This window comes from Pygocentrus nattereri, chromosome 9 (genome assembly GCF_015220715.1).
Source record: "Pygocentrus nattereri isolate fPygNat1 chromosome 9, fPygNat1.pri, whole genome shotgun sequence".
Lineage (NCBI taxonomy): Eukaryota > Metazoa > Chordata > Actinopteri > Characiformes > Serrasalmidae > Pygocentrus > Pygocentrus nattereri.
The window spans coordinates 32,750,856-32,775,153 of record NC_051219.1 but is presented as its reverse complement, the minus strand read 5'-3'; the positions used below and the strand labels follow the sequence as shown (position 1 = coordinate 32,775,153).

The 24,298-nt window shown below is 37.9% G+C and overlaps 1 protein-coding gene across 3 annotated transcripts in view; it reads right to left on the bottom strand.

Annotated features, from left to right (window-relative positions):
- l1cama (L1 cell adhesion molecule, paralog a) overlaps positions 1–24,298 on the bottom strand; it is an 88,313-nt gene that overhangs the window by 15,531 nt on the left and 48,484 nt on the right. For 2 of the 3 annotated variants that reach the window (XM_017708101.2, XM_017708118.2), the window contains exons 2-15: positions 23,047–23,441; positions 18,790–18,804; positions 13,839–13,941; positions 12,161–12,348; positions 9,660–9,782; positions 9,350–9,520; positions 6,720–6,831; positions 6,003–6,184; positions 5,540–5,671; positions 4,114–4,257; positions 3,175–3,286; positions 2,572–2,732; positions 1,741–1,900; positions 214–338 (exon numbers count right to left, since the gene is read on the bottom strand). In XM_017708101.2, coding sequence (XP_017563590.1) covers positions 214–338; positions 1,741–1,900; positions 2,572–2,732; positions 3,175–3,286; positions 4,114–4,257; positions 5,540–5,671; positions 6,003–6,184; positions 6,720–6,831; positions 9,350–9,520; positions 9,660–9,782; positions 12,161–12,348; positions 13,839–13,941; positions 18,790–18,804; positions 23,047–23,182 — 1,864 coding nt within the window. In that variant the 5' untranslated portion in view covers positions 23,183–23,441. The remainder of the gene's footprint in view (positions 1–213; positions 339–1,740; positions 1,901–2,571; positions 2,733–3,174; positions 3,287–4,113; positions 4,258–5,539; positions 5,672–6,002; positions 6,185–6,719; positions 6,832–9,349; positions 9,521–9,659; positions 9,783–12,160; positions 12,349–13,838; positions 13,942–18,789; positions 18,805–23,046; positions 23,442–24,298) is intronic. The other variant, XM_037541184.1, reaches the window with a different exon arrangement.

Genomic DNA, 24,298 nt, shown 5'->3' with positions numbered 1-24,298 from the left:
GGTGAATTTATAGTTCACGTGCACACAGTCACATCTTTAAAGGTTATTTCTGCTGGTTGGACAGGAAATAGTGTGCCTTTACTCATAGGTCAAAAGTATAATAAACATATGCACATCATATTATCAGTAAAAGGCCTGTCATGTATGCAGTCTTCCAACTGTGTGGCGCAACACTGAAGATTGTTGTGTTCAATAGATTTTTAAATGCCATACCGACTACAGTGATGGAGCCGCTAGCTTTGGCCTCGTCCAGACTCGTCATGACCTCACAGGTATAAATGCCCTCGTCCTCGTCCTGAACGTTATTCACAATAAGTTCTGAGCCATCAATCACATACCTGAAACACAAGCAGTGATAATGTACCGGCGTGGGTAAGTGTACAATTCTGACTTCACAAGGATTCCATGGTGATTCAAATGACATGATTTAGCTCAGCTGAATCAGGTTATTTTGGTGAAAGCAATACACTCAAGTGTTATATTTATGTTAAAATACACACATATATAAAATGAAAAAAAAAAAACAGCACAGTTATTTAAAAGCTATGGCAAATAGCTACATTTCCAAATGTTTTTAAAAATAACCCAAGAATTTTACTTTGGCCAGCAAATGAGCACTTACTTTACTGAATATTATTGTAATCTACTGTAATCAATTACAACAATCAAAACTTGATACAGCTGAAGTACAGTAGCATCAATAATATCAATGGAGCAAAGACTAAATTAAGAGTGCACTAATGCGGGGACTGTTGGTTGATGTTGATATTCTAACATCTTTTACATACATATCTACCAATACATAAATGCAAATAATACTTAAAACTGGGACTACATCTATCTGGATCTGTATTACAGAGAAATGGAATTTGTTTGTAGAGGATTACAAATGCAGTGAAATTAAATGCAGATAATTTAGTACAGAAGACCAATATTGTCTAAAGGTTCTGCTCTTTTGGGGTAAAATAAATACATCATCAAATAATGGTATGAAATATCAGCCAAATCTAAACATTTGTCTGATGCTGGTATTTCTTATTTAAGTAAATATCTCCAATGCTGATATAATTCTGATATCATTGTGCATCCATACTCTAAACAGTGAATTACAATATTACACAGTCCTCTACATGATATAAAAGTTAGGGTGCATTCAGGCAGATGCTACAGTTCCACAATACAAACTCCCATCAGCTTGGGGACGGGCACTTTTTGTTCCCTGAGATCCCAAACTAGGGGAAGGATGGCCTCTGGAAGACGACACAGCAGTATAGTCAGTGTGATGGAGCTAAGGAACACCCAGATCCCTCATTAAAACTGGGAAGTTCTACATCATACCATTTTTGTTTTTATTTACCTTTCCTTTCAAACTTCACCTCAGTCCAGCTACAGAGCCATTATGTGGGTTCACCAGAAAGTGAGACTGGTGGACCACCCCCTCAAACACCTTGCTTATACTAATTGTGGTTTGTACAGTGTAGTGGGTAACACCTCTGCCTTTTATGTTGTAGACTAGGGTAAGCACCCTACATTATACAAATAAGAGTCCTTGGGCAGGACTCCTAACCCTACCTTTGCCTACCTGTGTACAATGATCAAATTGTAAGTTGCTCTGCATAAGAGCATCCGCCAAATGCTATAAATGTAAATTAAGTTCCACACTGGGAAACTAGCCAGCCAACCTCTAAACTTTCAGAGACAGTTTGCTTTGTGTGAAAAGTTGCCATTCTAAGCACTTACTTGTCTCCATCAGAGAACTCATTTAGCTTCTTCTTGCTTTTCCTCCACAGGATCTGAGGTATGCCCAGATTGCTATCTATCTGGTACTGGCAAGTAAAGGTGGCTGACTTCCCCTTCTGGACATGCAGGGCGCGGGGTGGGTCCACAATCACCGTCCTGTCTGATGGAGATTGATACAGGGAACAGGTGTTACCCAACATATCCAGACTATTCACATGAGCAGTCACTATTACAACAGCTATCAATCATTTACAGCAGTCTGCACTGGTTTAATAACATTTCTTTCTCCTGACGGTAGTGCAGTGCACTCAGAATCAAATAATGATATAAAGGGAACAAAATTAGATTTCTATGATGAACAGAATGGCAACAAAATGATCGGCACTGAATTTATTTAAACGATAAAGAGATTCATTTTAATTCAAGTAAGCACACACTGCATAGAGATGCACAATGTACTGTTTATTATTTTTCACAGTACTGGCCTTTGATATACTGACCTTGGAGAAGGCAGCAATAAGTAAACAAGCCCCTAACCTATCACAATGTTTATTACTGTGTGCTGGGTACATTCTGATCAATCACAAATCCTCATTAATGTTTCTGTGGGGAAATCAAAGTATTCATGTAACCCAAAAATAGTCGATTTTCAGTTCATTATTACATGTTAATATACACAAGGCATACTGCAATGCAATATATGATATGTAGCAATATTATAGCAATTTAATCACAATGCAAAAATGTATCTTAGAACATGCAGCTCTAACAGACATGTGTCTGTGTAATGAAAAGAGACAGTCTGAGCATGTGTTTATACTGGTTACTCACTGAGCACTTCCAGCTCAGCAGAGATGGTAATTTTGGCTTCATCTACTGAGCAGGTGTACAGGCCTGTGTCGTTGTGGGACGTATCGCTGATCTGCAACGTGCCATTGCTCAGCACAGTCATCCTGGGGTTATTCAACACTGAATCCCAGGACTCGCCCTCCCTGAAAATATGATATATTTGTAAGGTGTAAACTGTATTGGGTTCTTGACTCTCAACGCATTAATGTACATTCTCTGACCACAATTCTCAAGCAACATATAAAAATCAATCAATCCATATGTCTAAAAGTGAGTTTTTAATAAATTATTTCTCAAAGAAAATTTGGTCACATGGGGTGACTGAGTTTTAACAAAACAGAAACTGTTAGATTTTATCCAACTAGCCACCAATTATAATATATAATTAATATATATAACATAATTTTCATAATGATACCAAATAGCTATTTGCTTTAATTCATTATTAACATTAACCGTACTGATTGACTCTTCATTTGCCATCTTCCTAATGGCATTGTCTCCACTCTTTCTAACACCATCAGCTCTCCCTGATATTAGCCCTGATGGCCAAGCTGGAGGAATATCAGCTTGAGTTTTTCTCACCATGTGACCTTGGGCCGGGGGGAACCAAATGTCTTGCACAGTAGCTCGGCAGTCTGTCCCTCTGTTACTCTGTACATCAAACTGTCCTCTGTGAGGATCTGTGGAGGAAGCTCTGAAACACCAACACATACCCTCTCAGACATCACTGCTTACTTGCATTCCACAGCAGCCACTTAGCACTCTCAAGAGTGAAATTTTACAGTTGAAAGATTAAGAAACCCCCCTCTTAAAGATGCAGAGTGGAGGTGGGAGGTACTTTTGGAACTACAACTGCATCTACAACTTTGTTTTAGCTCATGTAGCCAGATGTAGCTAATGTTAGTTCTAGGATGCCTTGTGACAGAAAAACTAGTCAGATGAGGAGGACAACCAGCTAAAAGCTAAAGTTAGCAAAGAAGCTTGCTATATAGATACTTTACCTCAGTGTGGCACCTTTTCTTTTACTGAAAGAGTCTCTGGTGTCCGTTTTGTGCTAAATAAAGACAGAATCACTTTTTGTGTAGCCTGCAATCTGGTTTGATGACTGAAGTCACCCTAATGCTACCTGTGTTGTTTTTATTAGCCTACAGATATGTGATTAGCCTAGCACTCAGACTTTGTTAACACCACATGAATTCTCCAAAAGCTTCTTTATGCATTTGAATAATGTATGTTGCATATTGTAGGGAGAGATCTGATGAACAAAACCATGAACCGTGAATTCTCTCTGAATGAGGGATATACTTCTGCACTACAAAATACAGCAATAACACAACAAATAACATATTAGACCTGATGCTCTTTTAATTTTTGTTTTTTACTTCTCTTGTAAAGTTATGGTATCACAGACATGAAGGATTCTAATGACAGTAACTTTTTTCTTCATTCATCATTACCATGAACACAGCAAATATTACATAATTCAGGCACAGACCACATATATAACTATACAACTCTTACCAATGACAAAGACGTAGGTGTTGACAAGGATGGTGCCGTGTACATTGGAGGCTTTGCACTGATACACCGCAGTGTCGCTGATCTTCACGTCTTTCAGAATGAGAGTGCCTCCCATCACAGTACGCCTGATATCTGGGTCTATATCTACACAACGGGTGTATAGTTAGAACCAAATTTATATGGTTTTCACCTTACCCTTAACATAGTGGATCAGCCAAGGCATGTTTGCCTGAAGTTCACTTGACGCTACAAGACTAATGTAACTATCTACTGTAACTCACTTACAGCCACCAGTTTATCATTCTAAAACTGCATGTTTAAATCATCTAACACCTGCTTCAAACCAGTCCAAACTGTTATGCAATCTAAAACAGAATTGGTCATGTTGTTGAAGACACTGTACTTATCAATAAAAATGCACAAAATGAATTGCATAGTTAAAACTGCATAGCTGAAATACTAGTAGATGCTGCATTATGTATGGGCGTATTTTGTATGGACGCATTATGTTTTGGGCACATAAATAAAGATTATATGGTTTTGTTGATTGTGCTTTCTAATGTTTTAATATAATATTGGCACATTTAGATCCTATTAGGAAACCATTAGACGCATCAGGAATCTCTGCCAGAATGCTTATTCAAACACTCAGTTCCTGCGATAACAAGCCACCAGGAAAACACAAAACATCATTAGTGACTATTCGACACCACAAAGAATGAACAGAAACTTTTAAAGATTTCTATGATTTTTTGTCAGCAGGGACCTCCATTCACTATGAAAGAAGCAAACTTCGGGCACCAAACATGTCTTAGCCAAGGAACTACATCTGTTGTAAGCAGAAGTTAGATTTCTTAAACATCACTTTAACTCATCCATTTTCTGCACATTCTGGTGCTCATGCAAAAGTGTGTAAGGTAGAAATGAAAATGAATTATGCAGAAATAATATACATACAGTGGTCACAACATGTACTTGAATACTAACCATTTAACCATTCATGTTATGTTCAACAAATTATATTTGGTTCAGAGAAAAACACATTTATCATGAAATTGATTGTGTAGAGAAATCTTGAAGAATAATTCTAACCAGACTCACTAAAAATACTGTAAAGCACAAATGTGGAAATGCCAAAGTTTGAGGCCGTTTTCCTTACAGTGGAACCAAGGTGAAAATGCCTTTGAACTTAACAAAGGAATCTTGGATGTCAACCTGCCAAAACACTGCTCAAATCATTAACAACCAGGAAGAAAGAAGTTGTCTTTTGAAAGAATACTTTGTCAAAAAAATACAGGCCTGAAATGGTCTGTTTAATTGAATGCCTCTTTGTTTGACATGTTTCCTAAAACAATTAACTTAATAAATTATTAAGCATGGCACAAACGTCTAAATACTTTTTGACACACAAACACTGTGTAGCTACCTGATAGAGCATTTCCATTGATGGTCCAGGTGACTTTGGGGGTTGGGATACCATCTGCTTGACAGTCCAATTTCACTGTCTCTCCAGGGGCATACAGTTCACTCTCTGGCTCTTTAATCCAGTATGGAGCAGCTAGAGATACACACACAAACACATAAATATTCCATCCTACAGAAATCAAATTAGACAATATTTGGCTTCATCTACAAAAAGCTAAAACCTATTAGGCAAATCCTGTACCTCTTCAACTTACTGGCAACTTCCAAAACTACCAATTAGAGGATGTCTTTGTTGAGGCAGTTACTAATTAGTTTTTACAGGCTTGGCACACTGCAGTTCCAAAGCTTTATTGAGTCGTCCTTGCCCAGACGCCCTACAATTTAATGCCCCACTGAATAAGTGGGCTAGTTCAGTCTACTTAAAGCAGAGATTTAACATGTCTCGGGAACTGAGTGAAGCATACCTTCCACAGTCACTGTGTAGGTGTGTGCGGCGGTGCCCTGCGTGTTGGTGGCGGTGCACTGGTACTCCCCATCATCACTCTCCGAGATGTTGTTAAAACGCAGCAGTCTGTCAAAACTCTCTCTGGTACGAGACTCAGGCAGCACACCATCCTTACGCACCCACTTGATGGAGGGAGTAGGGCTGAGAAGAGAGAAAGAAAGAGAAAAAGAGTACCTGTAAGTAATAATAATAGGTTCCATGTGTGCGTGTAAACATATATATATATATATATATATATATATATATACATACAAGAACATATTCTATATTCACATGTTCTATATTATTGCTTTATACTAGGTATATATGTATTACATATATACAAGCATCAATATGTAATAGTAAATGGCTCATATGCATTATATATATGTAAGTATCTGTATTGCTGCTATCGTAACAAATACTTGTTTTTCTGTTGTTCCATTACATTTGCAAGGTACTGTACTTGAGTACTAGTTTGTAATAATAATATACATCCTATGTATATTATTTAAGGATTTATGTGTAATAATAATATGCTCCATATGAATTATGCATAGCTTTATCTTTCTAGTTACAATTATACATAGTTAGAGTTTTCTAAGGCTATTCCAAACCATAACCTCAGTAACCAAAAAAATGCTGGTCCTACATAATCAGGACTTTTTTAAACACACATGCGCACACACACACTCACAGGCCCTGGACGATACACTCCAGATCAAGGCTCTGGCCTCTGAGCACCAGATAGGAACTGCGCCAACCGGTAGGTCTCATCATGTGTGGCCGTTTGTTCTGCAATGAGTTAGCTACAGACAGAGGGAGAAGAAAAGAGAGGTTGAAAGAAAGGTAGTGGGGGGGGGCTGGGTGTGTAAGGGAAAAAAACACAGGTAGTGAGCTAAAAAACATGCAAACATGAGCACATGTGAAATGTCATACATAAACAAACAAACACAAAAGCGAGGCATCACACAGTGTGTGTGCTCCCTGCGGGCCGGCATTGCCTGAAGTCCAGGTGGAGCTGCATCGCGCACCTCTTCATCAAAGACCTGTCACATTTACACACAGCTGGCATATGTTCACTCCTCCCAGCCTTCCCTGCTATTTGCAGCTACACTAAAGGACCTGGATGTGCCTCCAGGACAGTAAATGCAGTCCTACACTCTCAGCAAAAAGGGGTCTAGAATCATAAAAAGGCTCTACAACTTTACAGCTATATATGTGCATACTAAGGTGCAAATGAACGAATGACATAAGCTGGCTGTGAAGGACAGCCTGCTCACACAGACAAATGTCGCTGACATCATTCAGTCGGACATAAAGTTGTTGGACACTTCTGCTTTTGTCCCATCAGACCTACACTGTGTGAGCTTAGACCGTTTTAAACACACAGTCACAAGTGCTTCCCTAGTATGGATAAAGACAAACAGGTTATGGGTGAAAAAGTTGACCATTCCTGCCTAAGTCTGCTTATGCAGACTTTACTCATTACACATTAATACGGTAATTTGTTTTGTAAAATAGGCCACAGAGACTGTATAGTCCTACCATGTACATCACCCCCTGAATTTAGTGCACAGTATTAGCAGTGTTTTCATACAGTGTGAGTATGTCAAACAGTAGGTTTTGTCTGTATATGATGTTCCATTCAGACCAAGATTTCTAAAATCACACAGTGTATGTCTGGCTTTTGAGGAGATTGAACTACAGCTCAACCAGCCAAACAAAAGACTTCAGACGTAAAACTCCACAAGTGAGCCCTTCAGATGTGTTAGCCTTGGATGTGATCCCTGCTGTCACTAAGCTACAGAGACCGATATTAAAAGAGACCAATCTGGGGTGAAACCCATGAATCGTACTTTACTAACAGCTTTACAGAAGCCTAAGTAAGCTGTACAGAAGCTTTTCTCTACTGCAGTGCTATTTGATCCATGGTGACTAATGTAGTATAGCTTGCTAATATCCATGTCATTTAATATAAGCTAGATTTATTGATTTAACTGTTAAGGTTAATTACACTCATTTACACTAATAACTACTTAATTCTAAGCAGATTACTCAGTATGGTATTGGTTACTGTATCGGTGAGTACAAAAAATATGCACTCGTACGCAGTCTGAAAAAATGGTATTGATGCACCCCTAGTAATAATCATTTGTCCCATATGTTACATTTATAAAATCCTTGGATCTCCATTTTTAATTTTGCATAATAAAAAAAATTAATAGTTACTATTTGCATTGTGCTAAATTTCAATGATGGATGCACCTACACAAATGGTGAAAAAGTGTTTACATACTTACTATAATATCAAAATATATACTATCATATATACACTACTCACAAAAAGTTAGGGATACTTGGCTTTCGGTGAAATTTATGGAAAACGTAAAAAGTTCACGCTACAGTGATATTATATCATGAAAGTAGGGCATTTAAGTAGAAGCATGCAGTGGTGATTTCCTCATCTCAAACAATTTATTGAAACAAAAGCCAACAACAGTGGTGGGTGTAACGTTAATGCAACAAAAAATGTCAATGTCTCAGTAACTTGTCATGTGCTTTTGAGCATCAGTTACAGCTTGACAATGACGTCTCATGCTGTTCACAAGTCGACGTATTGCCTCCTGAGGCATGGCATCGCACTCGTCTTGAAGGGCAGCCCTCAAGTCATTGAGGTTCTGGGCTACAGGGTTTCGAGCCTCTACAGGGTGACTCAGCTGATCCCATAGGTTTTCTATTTCTATTCAGGTCTGGAGAAAGTGCAGGCCACTCCATTTGAGGTACCCTAGTCTCCAGCAGGTGTTCCCTAATGATGTGACCTCGATGAGCTGGAGCATTGTCGTCCATGAAGATGAAATTAGGCCTGTGTTGTTCATGCAGAGGCACAGTGACTGGATTAATGATGTTATTCAAGTAGTGTGGGCTTGTCACTGCACCATTCACAAAGTGTAGGGCAGTTCTGTATTGACTAGACACACCTGCCCACACTGTAATACCACCACCTGTCACTGAAATTTCACCCGAAAGCCAAATATCCCTAACTTTTTGTGAGTAGTGTGTGTGTGTGTGTGTGTGTGTGTGTGTGTGTATATATATATATATATATATATATATATATATATATATATATATAGAACAGAACCAGTCCAAAATCTTCTTAAATTAACATAAATTAAATGTTTAGAACATTTTGTTTTGCTTTTTCTGTAAATTTACCACTTCGGAGATTTGAGGTTTAATTAGAGCAGCAGCTACATTTAACCATTACCTTTACTTCCGAACCCTTTAAGAACTCTTTCTTTTAAGCTGTGGCTCTATACTTACAGGGAATGACATTCAAGTTGATTGGTTCCTTGGCAACAATGATGCGGGCACCCAGGAACTGGACGTTGCAGGTGTAATCACTTCTGCTGTCCTCTGTGGTCACATGGGAGAAGTAGAGGTTTCCATCACGGCCCTGAGTCACACGCTCACTCTGCTGGATGTGCCGAAGCCCTGGAACAGAACAATCGGGATCAGAGTCAAGTTCCCTCCTTCTAATATATTATGCATGCATATACACATACGTTGGATGTAGCTGTATTCTTTCAGCATGTGAGCAGCACGAAAAATAGACTGAGCTAGACTGACTCACTCTTGTCCATCCAGTGGATGAGGGGAGTGACAGAACTTTCTGGAGGGTTGCAGTGTAGAACCACAGGACTTCCCTCATCTACAGTTTTCTTCACCTTCTTCTCCTTCTGAATAGCAGGAATGTCTGAAAAAGGAAGTTGAATATTCAGTGGGATGGATCAGAGCAAGCTTTATCATCATCACTTTAGCAGCAGTGTCTTTCTGTTTATTAAAAATCATATTAATTGCCTTTGTGCAGTGTGATCTAGTAGCACTTCAGGCTAACGGGGCAGTGGCAGTGATCACTGAGATTAGGAATTTTTTAATTTATAATAATATCAATAACAAAACGCTGCTACCCAGTACAAATAGAATACATACTTTAAAATGGTTCTTCAAGGGTTCTTTGGTAAAGAATATGGTTCTATATAAAACTATGAACACTCAAAGAACATGACTAAAGGGTTCTTTGTATTGTGAAAGGGCTCTTCATTCTGATGGAGAATGTACTACTGATGGCTTTACATAGCATCACAAAAGGTTCTTCTATTGTAATAAGTATCACAACCACAGTAGAACCATTTGTGATGCTATATAGAACCCTTATCAAAAAGCACTATATAAAACCATCTACAACACCTTCTCCATCAGTCTGAAGAACCCTTTGATCATGCAAGGGTTTCTTTGAGTGTTCACTGATCTATATAGAACCATTTTCTTTAAAGGTGTATTATGTGCTGATATTTCTGATCACCTTCCAGTCTTTTCCATAGTAACCACAGCCATGCAGCCAGCTACAATAAGTATTACTGCAATAACATTAACACACATTCAGTAAACTGTGCTTGCTATAACGTGCAAACTCAGAAGTAATACAAAATTTTGTTTACAGAGAATATTATTAAAGGAATAAATGAGTCATTTCCATTGATAAAGAAGCATCTCAGAGACCATTCAACTCCTGGATCACTAATGCTCACAACGAAGCAATCAGTAAGAATCACGAGCATAACTGAGATTATTAAGTGAAGCCCACCACATTAAATTACAAAAAATAAAAGAAGATACATTTCAAAGTCAGCTAAAGCACACACTCAGAAAAGTACTATTAATGAATTCATGTACTAACAAATTTAATTATGCAAAGAAAATTGCAAATAAATTAAAACTTTTTTTATTCAGTTTGGCAAACTGGACAAAAGTTATATAAAAAAAGTTTGGGCAAAGGTTATAAATCAGCCTGCACCAAAGGGCCTATATCTATGATTGTCAAAGCTCATGAAAACTTAGAACAAACTCATCTCTCGCCTTATTAAATACAAACTATTATATTATCACCAGTATCGTTTCCAGAAAAAAACATTCTAACTCCATGGCACTGGTCCAGCAAACTGAGAAAATCCCTAGTGGAAAGGGGGAAGCTACCTCACAAAAATGTTATCATTTGATGATATGATGCTATAACTGTTTTGTGAAAAGCTTTTGGTCTAATACATACTTTTTATGAATCCATTCATGGCTGAGAGGTATGTGCAAGATGTGGTAAAGCAAAAACAAAAACAAAAAAGAAGTTTTCTCTGGGTATAACCTTTTTTAGCATTGTTCTACCATTATCATTATTACCTACAAAACTCCAGTTCACTGGTGATTTTGGATAGCAAATAAAATGGTTACATTTGCATTGTAGACTTTATGACAACTGGTTCTCATCATCACCACTGTGTAAAGATATCTGAGTTGGTAAGTTTCTTAGTTTCTATCAAACCACTCAATGACCTTCTTTTAACTGCAACAACTGAATTGTGTAGAAACTTTAAAAAATTGATGCAATTCCACTTCAACTCTCCCCTTTAAGCATAGTCGTATATCATGAGAGTGAATTAGATCCATTTGGAAATAACTTATGTATTTTTTTTGTTTGTTTTTCAAGTATTGCAATATTTGCCACAAAAAACAAAAATATTCCAATGTCAACTACGGAAAAGTACCTGACAGTGATGTATTCTAAATATGTAATAAAGCACATATTTAAAAAATACAGGCTGCACCTGCTGCATCTGCCCCATATAAATGAGGCTGTTAGGCTTGTAGCTATTGTTAGCTGCGTGCATGCTGAGTGCTCTCACATTAGTCCCAGGAGGGCTTATCCCTGCTGAAACACTTACTCCGCATCAACTCAATCCGGTTTCTGAGGTAACCGTTGTCACGGCAACTGGGGGTGAGGTCAGAACGGTGGATGAAAGGGAACAGGTAGACAGCTAGCAGTGCATAACAACTGTTGCTGGTCCATGTTTTATGTTAAGCACACAAGATGAACATTATAGCTGAGGACAAGCTTGTTTTTGATGCCTAGGTGGCTTGTAAACCAAGATTTTTACTTTCATTTTTTAGTTAACATCATACCACAAAGTGTCAGAAACCATAGAAGCTGTCACCACAAATGGGCAAATTAAATCAGAGTGGATGGCAAGACATGCGGATGCCACAGGTAGTACAAAGTATACAGTCATGAGTGTAACATACCTTCAGTGAGAATCTGAGCCTCGCTGGACACAGCTGTGCCCAACTCGTTCGAGGCATAGCAGCTGTAATTGCCCTGGAAATGGTGGATGGGTCCATCTTTAGCTGTGAAGCTGCCAGAATCAGGAGAAACCAGTATGGCAGAGACACTGGACAGGTTAAATTCCACTCCATCTTTCACCCATCGAAACCTGAAGGAGGCCATGAAGAGAGGAGAGCAAATTTTAAAGAGCAGCATCCTTCTCCTTTAAACATATCTCAACATGAACTACTTACATGCAGAGATGTTAGTATAGATTTTATTAGTAATCAACTGATCTACCGATTAAAGTAAACATTAACCAAGTAATTTAAATAATTTTTGTATGAGATTTTTTTAAAAAAGGTCAAAAAGTAAAAACTGACTTAAGTAAACAAAATATGCAGAACTTCTCAAAGATACCACTGCTTACAGCCTCTCTCAACATGGTTTCAGATGTTAAAAATTTTGTTTTAATATTATTGACATGCTGCGGAAAAAAGCATTTACCGGTGTTGCGTTCAAGAAATGTATATAAATAAATAGAATAGTAGATATATGCTCCAAACTCCAAACTCCTCTTAATAGTGTGTGCATTCACTAGTGTGTGTGGGTTTTGTACTGCACAAATGGGTAAAATACAGAGGTCAAATTCCTCTGTGTGCAAGCACAATTGATCAATAGTTCTTTATTCTAATTGTAATCTATTTCAACACAGTTTGTGTCATAATGTTTTATGATTTAATGTATTCTGTATTAAAAATAACCCAAAATGTTTTATACATAACATGCAGAAATATTTCAACACATCTCCAAATGAACACATTGATGTGTCTAATTTCTCGTGTGTTACACCTGTAAAGTGAAAACACTGTTAGCCCTAATGTTAGGAGGGGGGTAAGTTAGCCAATGTAAAACAAAGGTGATGTAGTTAAGGTCGCGAGCTATCACATTCTTATAAATGAAGTAACATTAATGTGACTAACGCAAATAGCTAGCTATGCTACCATCAGTGATGTGATAAATCATCATAACAAGCTAAACAAGTTTAGAAAAACAAGTTTAAAAAAGCTTAAATAACCTACTTGCTCAGAGCAGGGGGAGAGCAGTGATTTTACATGAGATTTTATGAGAGGAACACAAGTAGCTGACATATACACATTATACAACTCTGACTGGTAGTTTGGCAGATTTGATGTCACTCTTGCAAATTTAGTCCCATTCTAACTGAAGAAAAAAAATGTCAAAACTCTCTAAAGAAAATACCAACAGCATTCTTTCTCTGCCAGCTCTTTGTAAAAACATCATAAATATTATAGATAGTAGTCAGAAAATATCAAAATAAAATATCAGAAAAAAACACAAACAAAATGAAAAATATACTATCTTCTAAGGTGCTTCTCCCTCTGGGTCGTGGGGGCTGCTGGAGCCTATCCCAGCTGTCATTGGGTGAAAGGCTGAAATATATTAAATATACACAAAATAAAATCTACACAAAATATAGAGACAAGGGGTTGGGGGGGTGTTATGCTTCAAACCACTTGAACAACAAGAACATGATGGTTAAACAGGCAAACTCAGGCAGACATGAAGTAGGCAATGGTTTGTGGCCTATGAATCTGGCTGTAATGTAATGTGAAATTTGTTGCCATGAATACTGACGTGGGAGGGGGATTCCCAGTGGCCTCACAGTTCAAGATGATGTCATCAGAGGAGAAGGCAGTGATGGACACTGGTTGGACAGTGATTACTGGGGGTTTCTTTACTGTGGAGAAAGAGAAAGAAACAGTGAGAGAGACTGAAAGCCAGTGGAGCGAGAGAGAAAATACGTTTATCCATTTCCATTTGTGCTATGAGAGTAAATCCTCCATAAATGAGATACTCAGATGCAGAGGTAGAGAGAATATTACTTCACTGCTGGTCATTTCTACAGTAATCATGTGACTGCCCACACATGTTAACAGACCAATACTGAGACTCGCCACTTCACTGGACTGAAACACCACGCTCCCCTACTCTTCCCACCCAACAGGTTTTAGGATGTAACTTTTATGAGGTAACTTTTCTGTTACAGTCACAGGTAAAAACAGTAATGAGATTAAAATACATTGCAAATAAAGGGGTGACCACTAACAGGATTACATTAAAACCACTCATCATTCATTAGCTTGCCTTGATTGCTGAGCTAAACTATGCGATGCAAAAATTTGTGCCCCAGTGCTTCTCCTTTCAATGCTTTCAGTTTGTAAGAAGTTAAGCTGCACACCAGCTGTTCTCAATATGCCACCAGCAGTAGATGGACTTGAACATATGCAAATATTTAACAGCTTGTAGTTAACAGCTTTGTCTATCTTTAACTGAAAGTCAGCCACAGAGCATCCAGAGTAATGCTAATGTTAGGAGAACACTACCAAAAACGCAGGTTAGGCAACCAAATGAAAAGGTTAAGAGGGCAACTCATGTTTTCTACAACAAATTCTCATTTGCAAACTAGTGCTATTTATCTAGCAAGAACTGACGATGTAAAAAAAAAAGTAAGCCTCCCAACCTTGAAGAGACCCCCAGGAGAGACCGATAGGTGTATCGGCTATACAGATTAAAATTTTAATACACTTTTTCAAACATTTAAAAAAAAAAAAAAACACTGAAATCATTACATCCTTATCTCGTGCAACTACACAAACTCAGAGCTATAAACATACAATTAGCTGCCATGGATGTTTCCAAGAAATATCTCTTGTACGAGATGTGAGCAGGGGCTGAAGGAGCAATGCATTCAGATTAGGAGAACATGATACACCCTATAAGTGTGTGACATTTCACGCATGAGCAGCTCGCAAGGATTGGCTGCGGAAAGACGGCAAACGACAACAGAGGGAAAAATGAGAACGAGGCCAGGGGCATATAAGGACAGAAAGAGAGAGATCTCTGGAATATGTTTAAGGGGAAGTCCACCGATCTTTCCAAATTTCTTCATAACTCAATCTTTGAAAGTCATTCAGATCTGAGGTGAAATGGTTCACTGTATAGCAACTTGCCGTCTCAGACTCAAATAAAGCCATTTCGTATGCTTTCCAAAACAGACAGTAAACCTATGCATCTTCTGAAATTTTAAATATGTAATGTTGATGACAAATTATTGGTGAAATTTTCAACGTGAACTACTTTGCCAAGAATGGACTATATAAAATATGTTTCAAGCCAAAACCTTATCACAAAACAACTGCAATACAATGTTTCAACACTTTGGATGTCTGGTTCCTATCACAATTCCTCAAACTACTCGGCATGACTTTGTTTACGTCTTAACAACTTACATATGCAGATATTTTGAAAAAGTACTGCTGTAACCAAGGCCATGTAATTTTTAAACCAGACCAAATTCATATCATGAAATTAGCATGAAGTGGTATGAATACAGAAAGCCCTTATGGTAGCAATTTTTATGCTACATTACTGTTTTATGTTCCTTTCTAAAGGGTTTATGCTGACACCACAATCTTGTCCCACTAATGCAGTTAGCTTTAGCTGCAGCTGAACAGAAGAGTTACTTTTGAATATGACAGTTGCTTTGTAAGTAAGCTTATGCATTTAAATCCTCATAAACAGAACAGCACACAGAAAGGCTTAAGCATTTGAATCTATAATAATGGTAAAGAAGGCCAAGGAGAGGTGGAGAACTCTGAATGGAAGGAAAGAAAGAAGGAGAAAAGGTCAGGGACAGAGAGACATTCAACACTGGACAGTGAAGATGAGAGATACTTTGATGAAAACATCACAACTGTTGAAGTGAATAAGGCATATTTGTCATCTTGTTAATCTGCAGCAGGCTGTGCTCCATTACTGGAATAAGCAGATATGTCCTCTGCTGAAAATATACCAGTGCATTTAAAGGGGAATCTGAAAAGTGCATTAATCACTGAGATGTAAACAGTCATTCAGAGTTGTCTGATGTGAAATGGTGCACTGTAGAGAAAGTTCTACAGAGAAATCCGATTTCTTCACAATGGTGGTGATAGGAACCAGAGGTCATGATGGCCACAATGCAAATATAGTCATAGACAGTCATGTTACTATCCATGACAACCAAACATAAACGCTGAAGCCACAAGTCATTGGAATTTTTTTATTTATATTTGTCTATGCTGATAATGGTAAAATAGAAGTAAGTGGGGGGAAAAAGATTCTTTTGGTACTGTTTTGCCTTACAATGTCTCTCAGGTCTCTTCATCATGAATGGAGAGAATACGCTTTAGACGTTTTTTCTCTACATCGCAAAACATCTTAGACATCAGGATACACATTTTATAAAATAACTTACTCTGATGTAGCTTTTAGAGCCATTAAACACATGTCTGGTTCCCATTGACCACTTTTAATTGCTTAACACTACCTCCTGCTCAGTCGCACAGCATTATGTGGTTCTTTCACATTGCACAATTTGCACCTTGCACTTTACTTCCAACAATGCCATGTGTAAATTGCACATTTCATATCTTCATTGTGTTTATACATTCGTGGCCAGAAGTTTTGAGAACGGCACAAATTTTGGTTTTCACAAAGTTTGCTGCCTCAGTTTTTTTAGAACCTTTTGTCAGATGTTTATATGGTATAATGAAGTACAATTATAAGCATTTCATATGTGTGTTAACTTTTTATTGACAAATACCTCCAATTTAAGCAAAGACTTAATATTTACAGTGTTGATCCTTCTTCTGACAAGACATCTGCAATTTGGCTCGGCACACTGGATATCAGCTTCTGGACAAAATCTTGAATGATGGCAACCCATTCTTGCCTAATCAGAGCTTGAAGTTCATCACAGTTTCTGGGTTTTTGTTGACCACATGTTCTAAATGGGATTGAGATCTGAGGAGTTTCCAGGCCATGGACCCAAAATTTCAATGTTTTGTTTGCCAAGGCACTTGGTTATCATTTTTGTCTTGTGACATGCTGCTCCATCATGCTGGAAAAAGCATTGTTCATCTCCAAATTGCTCCTGGATCATTGGGAGAAGGTGCTCTTGGAGGATGTTTTGATACCGTTCCTTTATCCATGGCAGTGTTCTTAGGCAAAATTTTGAGCGTACCCACTCCCCTGGATGAGAATCAACCCCACACATGAATGGTCTCAGGATGCTTCACTGTTGGCATGACACAGGACTCATGGCAGCACTCACTGAAGGGGGCTTCATCAGAGAAAAGAACTTTACCCCAGTCCTCTGCAGTCCAATCTCTGAACTTCCTGCAGAATGTCAGCCTGTCCTTGATGTTTTTCTTGGAGAGAAGTGACTTCTTTGTTGCCCTTCTTGACATCAAGCCATCCTCCAAAAGCCAACGTCTCACTGTGCGTTCAGATGCACTCACACCGGCCCTCTGTTATTCCTGAGCAAGCTCTGCACTGGTGGTGACCCGATCTTGTAGCTGCATCCTCTTTAGGAGATGGTCCTGATGCTTGCTTGACTGTCGAGCGCTCTGAAGTGTGCTATCTGTGCTATCTTACAAGCAGCAATGTCCTTGCCTGTGAACCCTTGTGATACAATGCAATGATGACTGCACGTGTTTCCTTGGAGGTAATCATGGTTAACAGAAGAAAACTTTAAAGCACCACTACCCTTTTAAAGCAACCAGTCTGCTCTTCTAATTAGCATGACAGAGTGATATCAGCTGTCTTGTCCTCATTAACCTTTTCTCCTGAGCTAACGAGATCATCACTGAAATGATGTTTGCAAGCCATTGTGTAGGGTTGAAATACAGTAGCTGGAATGTACTGGAACAGTAATTTTTGTGATGAGGTTCACATTTTTCATGGGAGGGAAAGACTTTGCAATTAATTGCAATTAATCTGATCACTCTTCACAATCTAGAGTTAATACAAATTGCCGCCATAAGTACTGAGGCAGCAAACTTTGTGAAAACCAAAATTTGTGCCATTCTCAAAACTTTTGGCCATGAATGTAGTGTATATTTCATAGACAGGTATTTTATTATATATTTTCTGTAATATTGTTCTTCTATTTCACTACTGTTTATTATCGTATTGCTTCACGTGATGGGGCAGTTATCCAAGCATTTCACTGCTATTTGTACCATGTATGACTATATGTGACAAATAAAACTCTGAAACTATCAACATTATTACTATTAACAGTTCTGTCTCAAATTCAACTATGCAGAAACTTTAAAAAAATGTTGGACATTCCCTTTAAGTATCCTTTCATCTAGTACACAACCAACAGAAAGCACCAGAGCAAAGGACATTTCTTCATGTTCAAAACAAAACCTTGTAACTTGTTTTTCTATTTTTTATTTGAAAATGCCAGCTGTCATGATGAATGCCCATGACAAAAAAGGCAAGAAATGGGTAAAATTCCTTAGAATAAAAACTCTTTACATTAACATACATTAAAGATTAACATAAAAAACTCCTATGAAACATTTGGGAGATACAAGGTTTTGTTATGACTTGTTCCAACACCAAACACAAACAGGATTTTGCACCACAACTGGCTCATGTACTGATTTAACACAGGTGTACACATGGACACATTTACAAAAGGCCAACACATTTACACAAACACATACATGTAAGAGTGGACACTGTAAACACTTACATTCTTTTATGTGGTCTGTCCAGTGAGTCAGCAGGGGTGAAGGAGAGAGTCTGTTAGCATTGTGCACACAGGCCAGATATACTTGGAGCCACATGAGCACACGCATTCAATGAGCTAGCACAATATATTACAGTCATCAACACTGCAGGTGATGCAAATGCACAGTATTTTTTATGGCTACTGATTTTTAATGCTAAAGTCCTTCATACCCAAGTACTTGCCAATATTCATTACCAATGCTAATACCAATTTATCTGTTTTAATCATTGGACGGTTGTACATAAGCCTTGGACAAGAGTGTGATTTGTTTCATGCCCATTTCAAACAGATCAGTGTTCAAGCTGGGCAAAGTCAACCTGCTGAGGAAATTTCAAAGACTGATATTATGCAGTGGTGAGCAACATGACACTATTAACAGATACTATTATAACCTACATTACAGTGCAAAAGTCTGAGACTCTTCATTTATTTAAGTTCTAGTCAAAGAACTATCAAAACAGACTATTATTGTTAAAACTGAAGTAGCACTGCTGAGCATGGAAGAAACAGAACACTCTAAAATGTGGAGTGGGTGCGTCTCTGTGAGTCACCCTCTATAGTCTGAAATAATCATTTAAAAGTCAGACATACTGGGATGGATTTGGCGGGAGTTTTCACGTCATACATCTTTACATTTTAACTTCTCACACACAGCCTCAAACAAGAGGTCCGACTTCATGCTTAGGTCTTGAATGCAACAGCAACATTATTTTGAGAAAGATGTGTTCTCTTCAAATACTAATTCAGTATGCTCTCCATTCATCCGTTTCAGTGCATTCATCCATTTGTGGAGGCCAAAGCACAACCAACATTGTAAAATGTTCTTTTCATTTCAGTTACATATTTCCACTAAAGAGGTCTCCAAAACTCCAAAACTGACATTGTATAGCTTTAAGTTCATTTTTCAGCAAACATATTTAAAAGCACACAGAGGTCTCAGCCACTAATTATATCATTCTTTTCAGTATTTAGTGTTCCCACTTGTCGCCATTCTTTTCAGGAGGCTTGATTTTTAGTTTTTCGAAAGAAGTCTGCAGGGATATTTTTCCATACCTTTAAAGTTCAGTCTTAAAAGTTGCATTTCTCATGATCAGGTCATTTCAAACACATTCAGCGATTTTGAGGTCTGGACTCTGGGGTCTTCAGCCCATTGAAAACATCTGCTTCTGTTTAATTTAAAAGGTATATTCTTTTTTGCCTATTTTCTTTTCTTAATGAGGTCTTGACAGCTACACACCCTTTAAGACACATAGTGTTGGGTCGTTTACTCACAGTAGAAGGCTGGATTTTTTCAGATTTGAAGAATCTTTCAAAGATGAAAGCTGTTTATCTGATGGTGACAGTGGTCTACCAGGTCTTGCACAGCTGTTAAGTATTATTTTCTCTATATCTTCATAACTCCAGTTTTGTAAACTCATGTTTTTCCCACTTACTTTGTTTTGAACTTCCTCTTCCTTATGCAGTCTAATCAGCTCAGAAAAAAACTTCTTAAAAATTTCTTTAAAATGAAAGGCTTATACTGAATGGTCATTTTTATTGTAAATTAAATAAATGTAAACTGATCTCTGACTTTTGCACAGTGCTGTACATCACAATATGTATTGCTGAGTGTACTGTGGATATCAACAGTGCTTAAAGAACACTGACTACAAATTTCATTACAAAGAGCATAATTCGGCCTGGTTAACTGAATTTAGTAGAGCACAGTATGTGAAATGCAGAATAAAAGTCCATGTATTTATAGCTTTTGATAATATTTTTAAAAAATGTCACTACTGGTTCTTTTGTTGTCTGTTCCAACTAAATAATGTGATGCAAATAGGGTATTATGAAAATGTCTTCATAATATAGTATCCATGTCACAGAGACTGAACTCTTTAGTTGATTTTACATCCAGATACTGACAGTTTCTTAGATTAAAAAAAAAAAAATCAGACAAATTTGCAATACAATGCAAGTAATTCATTACAATTTAAAATTGTGACATCCTTTGCTTTAGAAACATAAATATGACTACTAAAAGTATTATAACAAATCAAAATCATCTAACATGATGCTCACACGCAGGCAGATAAAGTCAGGATTTTCTAATGTAATTACTAAACTATTCATCATCTTTTACTGCTTTTTTTCTTCTTTCATAATGTCTCTTTGTGCTGTCTTGAGTGTGATAGCTTGCAAAAGAGCAGAACAAAGATCAGACATCATGCCAGCTCAGACACCTGGATTCCTCTGTGGCTGGCCAAAACACAGCAGCCCTGCAACATGCTGGCTAAGAGAGGCCAAATAAAGGCTCTGATTTACTCCTTCTGCCCTGCTTTAGCTTATAAAGTACCTTCGTAGTCTCGACACTTCATTTCCATTGAAAAAGGTGCAAAATATGTTATACACAGAAACCTTCCTTTCTAACAGAGGAACCCCAGTGACTCTGTGACCCAGATAAAAAATATTAATGTGGGTGATGTATCGATCAAATTGGTCACATCTATCCATGCACTCAAAGGTCACTAAATGAAAATCAAGAGATCCACTGACCTTTATATTCACACACATCACATGTGTGCACCCCCACACTAACTAAACACACCACCTCTTTCTGCTTAAAGGGGAAATCATTTCTGCAGAATTCAGTCATTAAGATGTATGTAAAGTCATTCAGAGTGGTTTGATTTGAAAGGCTTTGTTCACAGGGGTTGTGACAGGAACCAGACATCTGAAATATTAAATGCTTTTAAAAGGTACCTCATAGAAAGTTATTACAAGAAATGGTTATGAGTACATTGTCCAAATATCGTGAGACAGCTTTTTATGATAGTTAAAGGTATGTTTTTGGTCTAAAATATATTTGTTCTAATCCCGTCGTGGCGAAGAGGTACATGCAGAGCACTGTAAGGCGGATTTGTCCTCAAAGTAAACATACTTGTTTCAGATTTATCACTGTTTTACCATGATCAACATTACGTTTAATGATTCAGAAGACACGCAGGTCCTCTTGTCTTTTGGACAGTAAATAAAAGGGCTATTTTTGTGTAGTAGGCACCCTGGTGTCGGTCGTCACCACTAAACAAAAAAAAATGTTAGAACGTTTCTCTACATCGAACCATTTCACATCAAGCCACTCTGAATGTCTTTGTTTACATCTGAGCAGTTGAATCTTGCAAAAATGTCAGAAATATGAAGGAATTTCCCTTCAAATGTGTGTGGAAAAAGAATCAGTGATTCATTACTGTTGGCTGAAAGTGGAAGTAACAGTGTTACTCCATTGACAGCACAGAATTTAGTGCATGATTGTACAGCAATCTTGTGTTCTTGCAGCTTGACTTGAGCATATATCACTCTGTTGTCGTGTTCCTCCCCCCACCCAATCAGTAACACATATGCACTGAGGAAACCAGATCAATGGCATAATCAATTGAGCAATTAAATACACCTAGAACCATAGGCTCCTCAGCTCCACTCTAACCCAAGCATGCCTTCACCACAAAACCCATACAAATGCATTAAACAAGCATCGCAAGGACTTGAGGTTATATATGTACTCTCATGTATATTGTGTGTACCATTACATACCTACATGCAAGAAGAACTTTCTAAACCTAACCCCACCCTTAACCCCAGGAACCATGACAAAATGTTCTTGGTAGAGATGATACCACTCCTTGCTATCTAATACCATTACAGAAAACTGGGGACCCTGATACTGATTTTTGTTTCTTTAGAAACAACTAATCTGTAAAATGAGACTGTTTTATTTAAAGGGCTTTACTAAGATGTCTATCTAAATTACATTGTACAAACATGTTAAATTACATTGTGAAATACATACAGCATGCCTGACACAAAACTTATAAATATAAATACAATATACAATTAACAGTGCCTGTGTGTAAACAAATGATTTGCATAGTAATCAGCTAAACACTTGCTGTTTTTTTTTAAGGTGAATTCCATTGATTTTTCAACATTTCTGACTCTCATGGTATTTCAGACTAGATATGTTATAGAATTTGATTAATTTTTTCTCCAATATGTGATCCAGAATGATCCAATACTGGGTTTCAGAACAGTATAAAATTGTAGTTTTTCAGTTTTATAGAAATAAAATACATAATCAGGATCCTGTTTTCAGTTTTTTTCCTATACAGGCAGAAATTTTGTTATACAAATGTACAATAATCAGCATACACAGCCTTATGCATGATAAAATCTCATACTCACAGTTGTCTGGAATGTGGATGGCAGCATGGCCTGGCGTTGGAGTGAGGGTCAGGTGGAGGAGGGCACAGAGGAGAGGGAGTAGGGAAGGCATACTGCGCCCCCTGCTGCCCACCTGCTGTTGTGATGTGGTAGGCATTGCTCACTGTCCCATCAAAGTCGCACCTGCTTCCAGACTCGCACACTGCAAGGACAGCAGTCCACACGCTGACGGGCAACTCCCTTCTCTCTCTCTCTTGTCCTTCTGTTTCACCAGTCCTGTTTATACTCCCTCGCAGCTTCTCTCTTCCTCACTGGCTGTTTCTTCTTTCCACCTTCTCTCTCTCTCTCTCTCTCTCACACACACACACTCTCTCTCGAGCTCACTCACAGGTCCACGCCCTCCTGCTGTCTCCTCACTGCAAAAAAAAGAGAGGAGGAGTGAGGGAGGAGGAGAAAAAGAGGGAGGATTGCCACATGTGTCAGAGGAAGAGAAAAATGACTTGGACCACCACATGGTCCAGCAGAGAATCAGAGAAGACAGACAAAGCAGAGAAACAGCACACACGATAAGAATTTTCTTTTCTAATACTGATGCCAGTAAATAAACCTTGATTACTGGTTGATCTGTAATCTGATATCTCTTCTTTAAAATACCAAGTTCTAAAATGAGCTATATTTAATTAAAGCACTTAAAGTGAACATCTAAAAGTAGGAAGAAAAAAGCTCAGAACATCACTTCATGCACTGTGATATTTCAGGATGGAGTTGTTATAGGATCAGATTCTTTCTTTTTTTACACCAATACCTAAGCATTTCCTGCTGATACTGGCCCTAATACTGATACCAAGGTACCATCACTAATCAAAATTGTTAATGACAATTTTACAATATACAAAATAAGAGATTTTTGGAATTGAGCTTTGCCAGCAATTTTGGAACAGACAAAATGTACCAGAACACCAGTGCTGTCTATTAACATGTAAAACAAAATTCATTACTATATGAGAGACCAGTAGGGAAATATGTATAATCATTGTCTACAGCTATCAGTAATATAAATGCAAAGCTTTTAAAGCCATTTTATGACACTTGGAGAATTTCAACTCATGAACTTTCACAACCACAACATTATACAGCACTTAAAAGTGTCCGCTTTATAAGCAGCTTGAGTACCACTACTTCCAAAAGCATGGGAGTTTTCATAATATGCTAGCACCAAGCTAGCAGTGGTCATCGTTTTGGTTATAGGAACCAGTTGTCTGAACCATTTAGT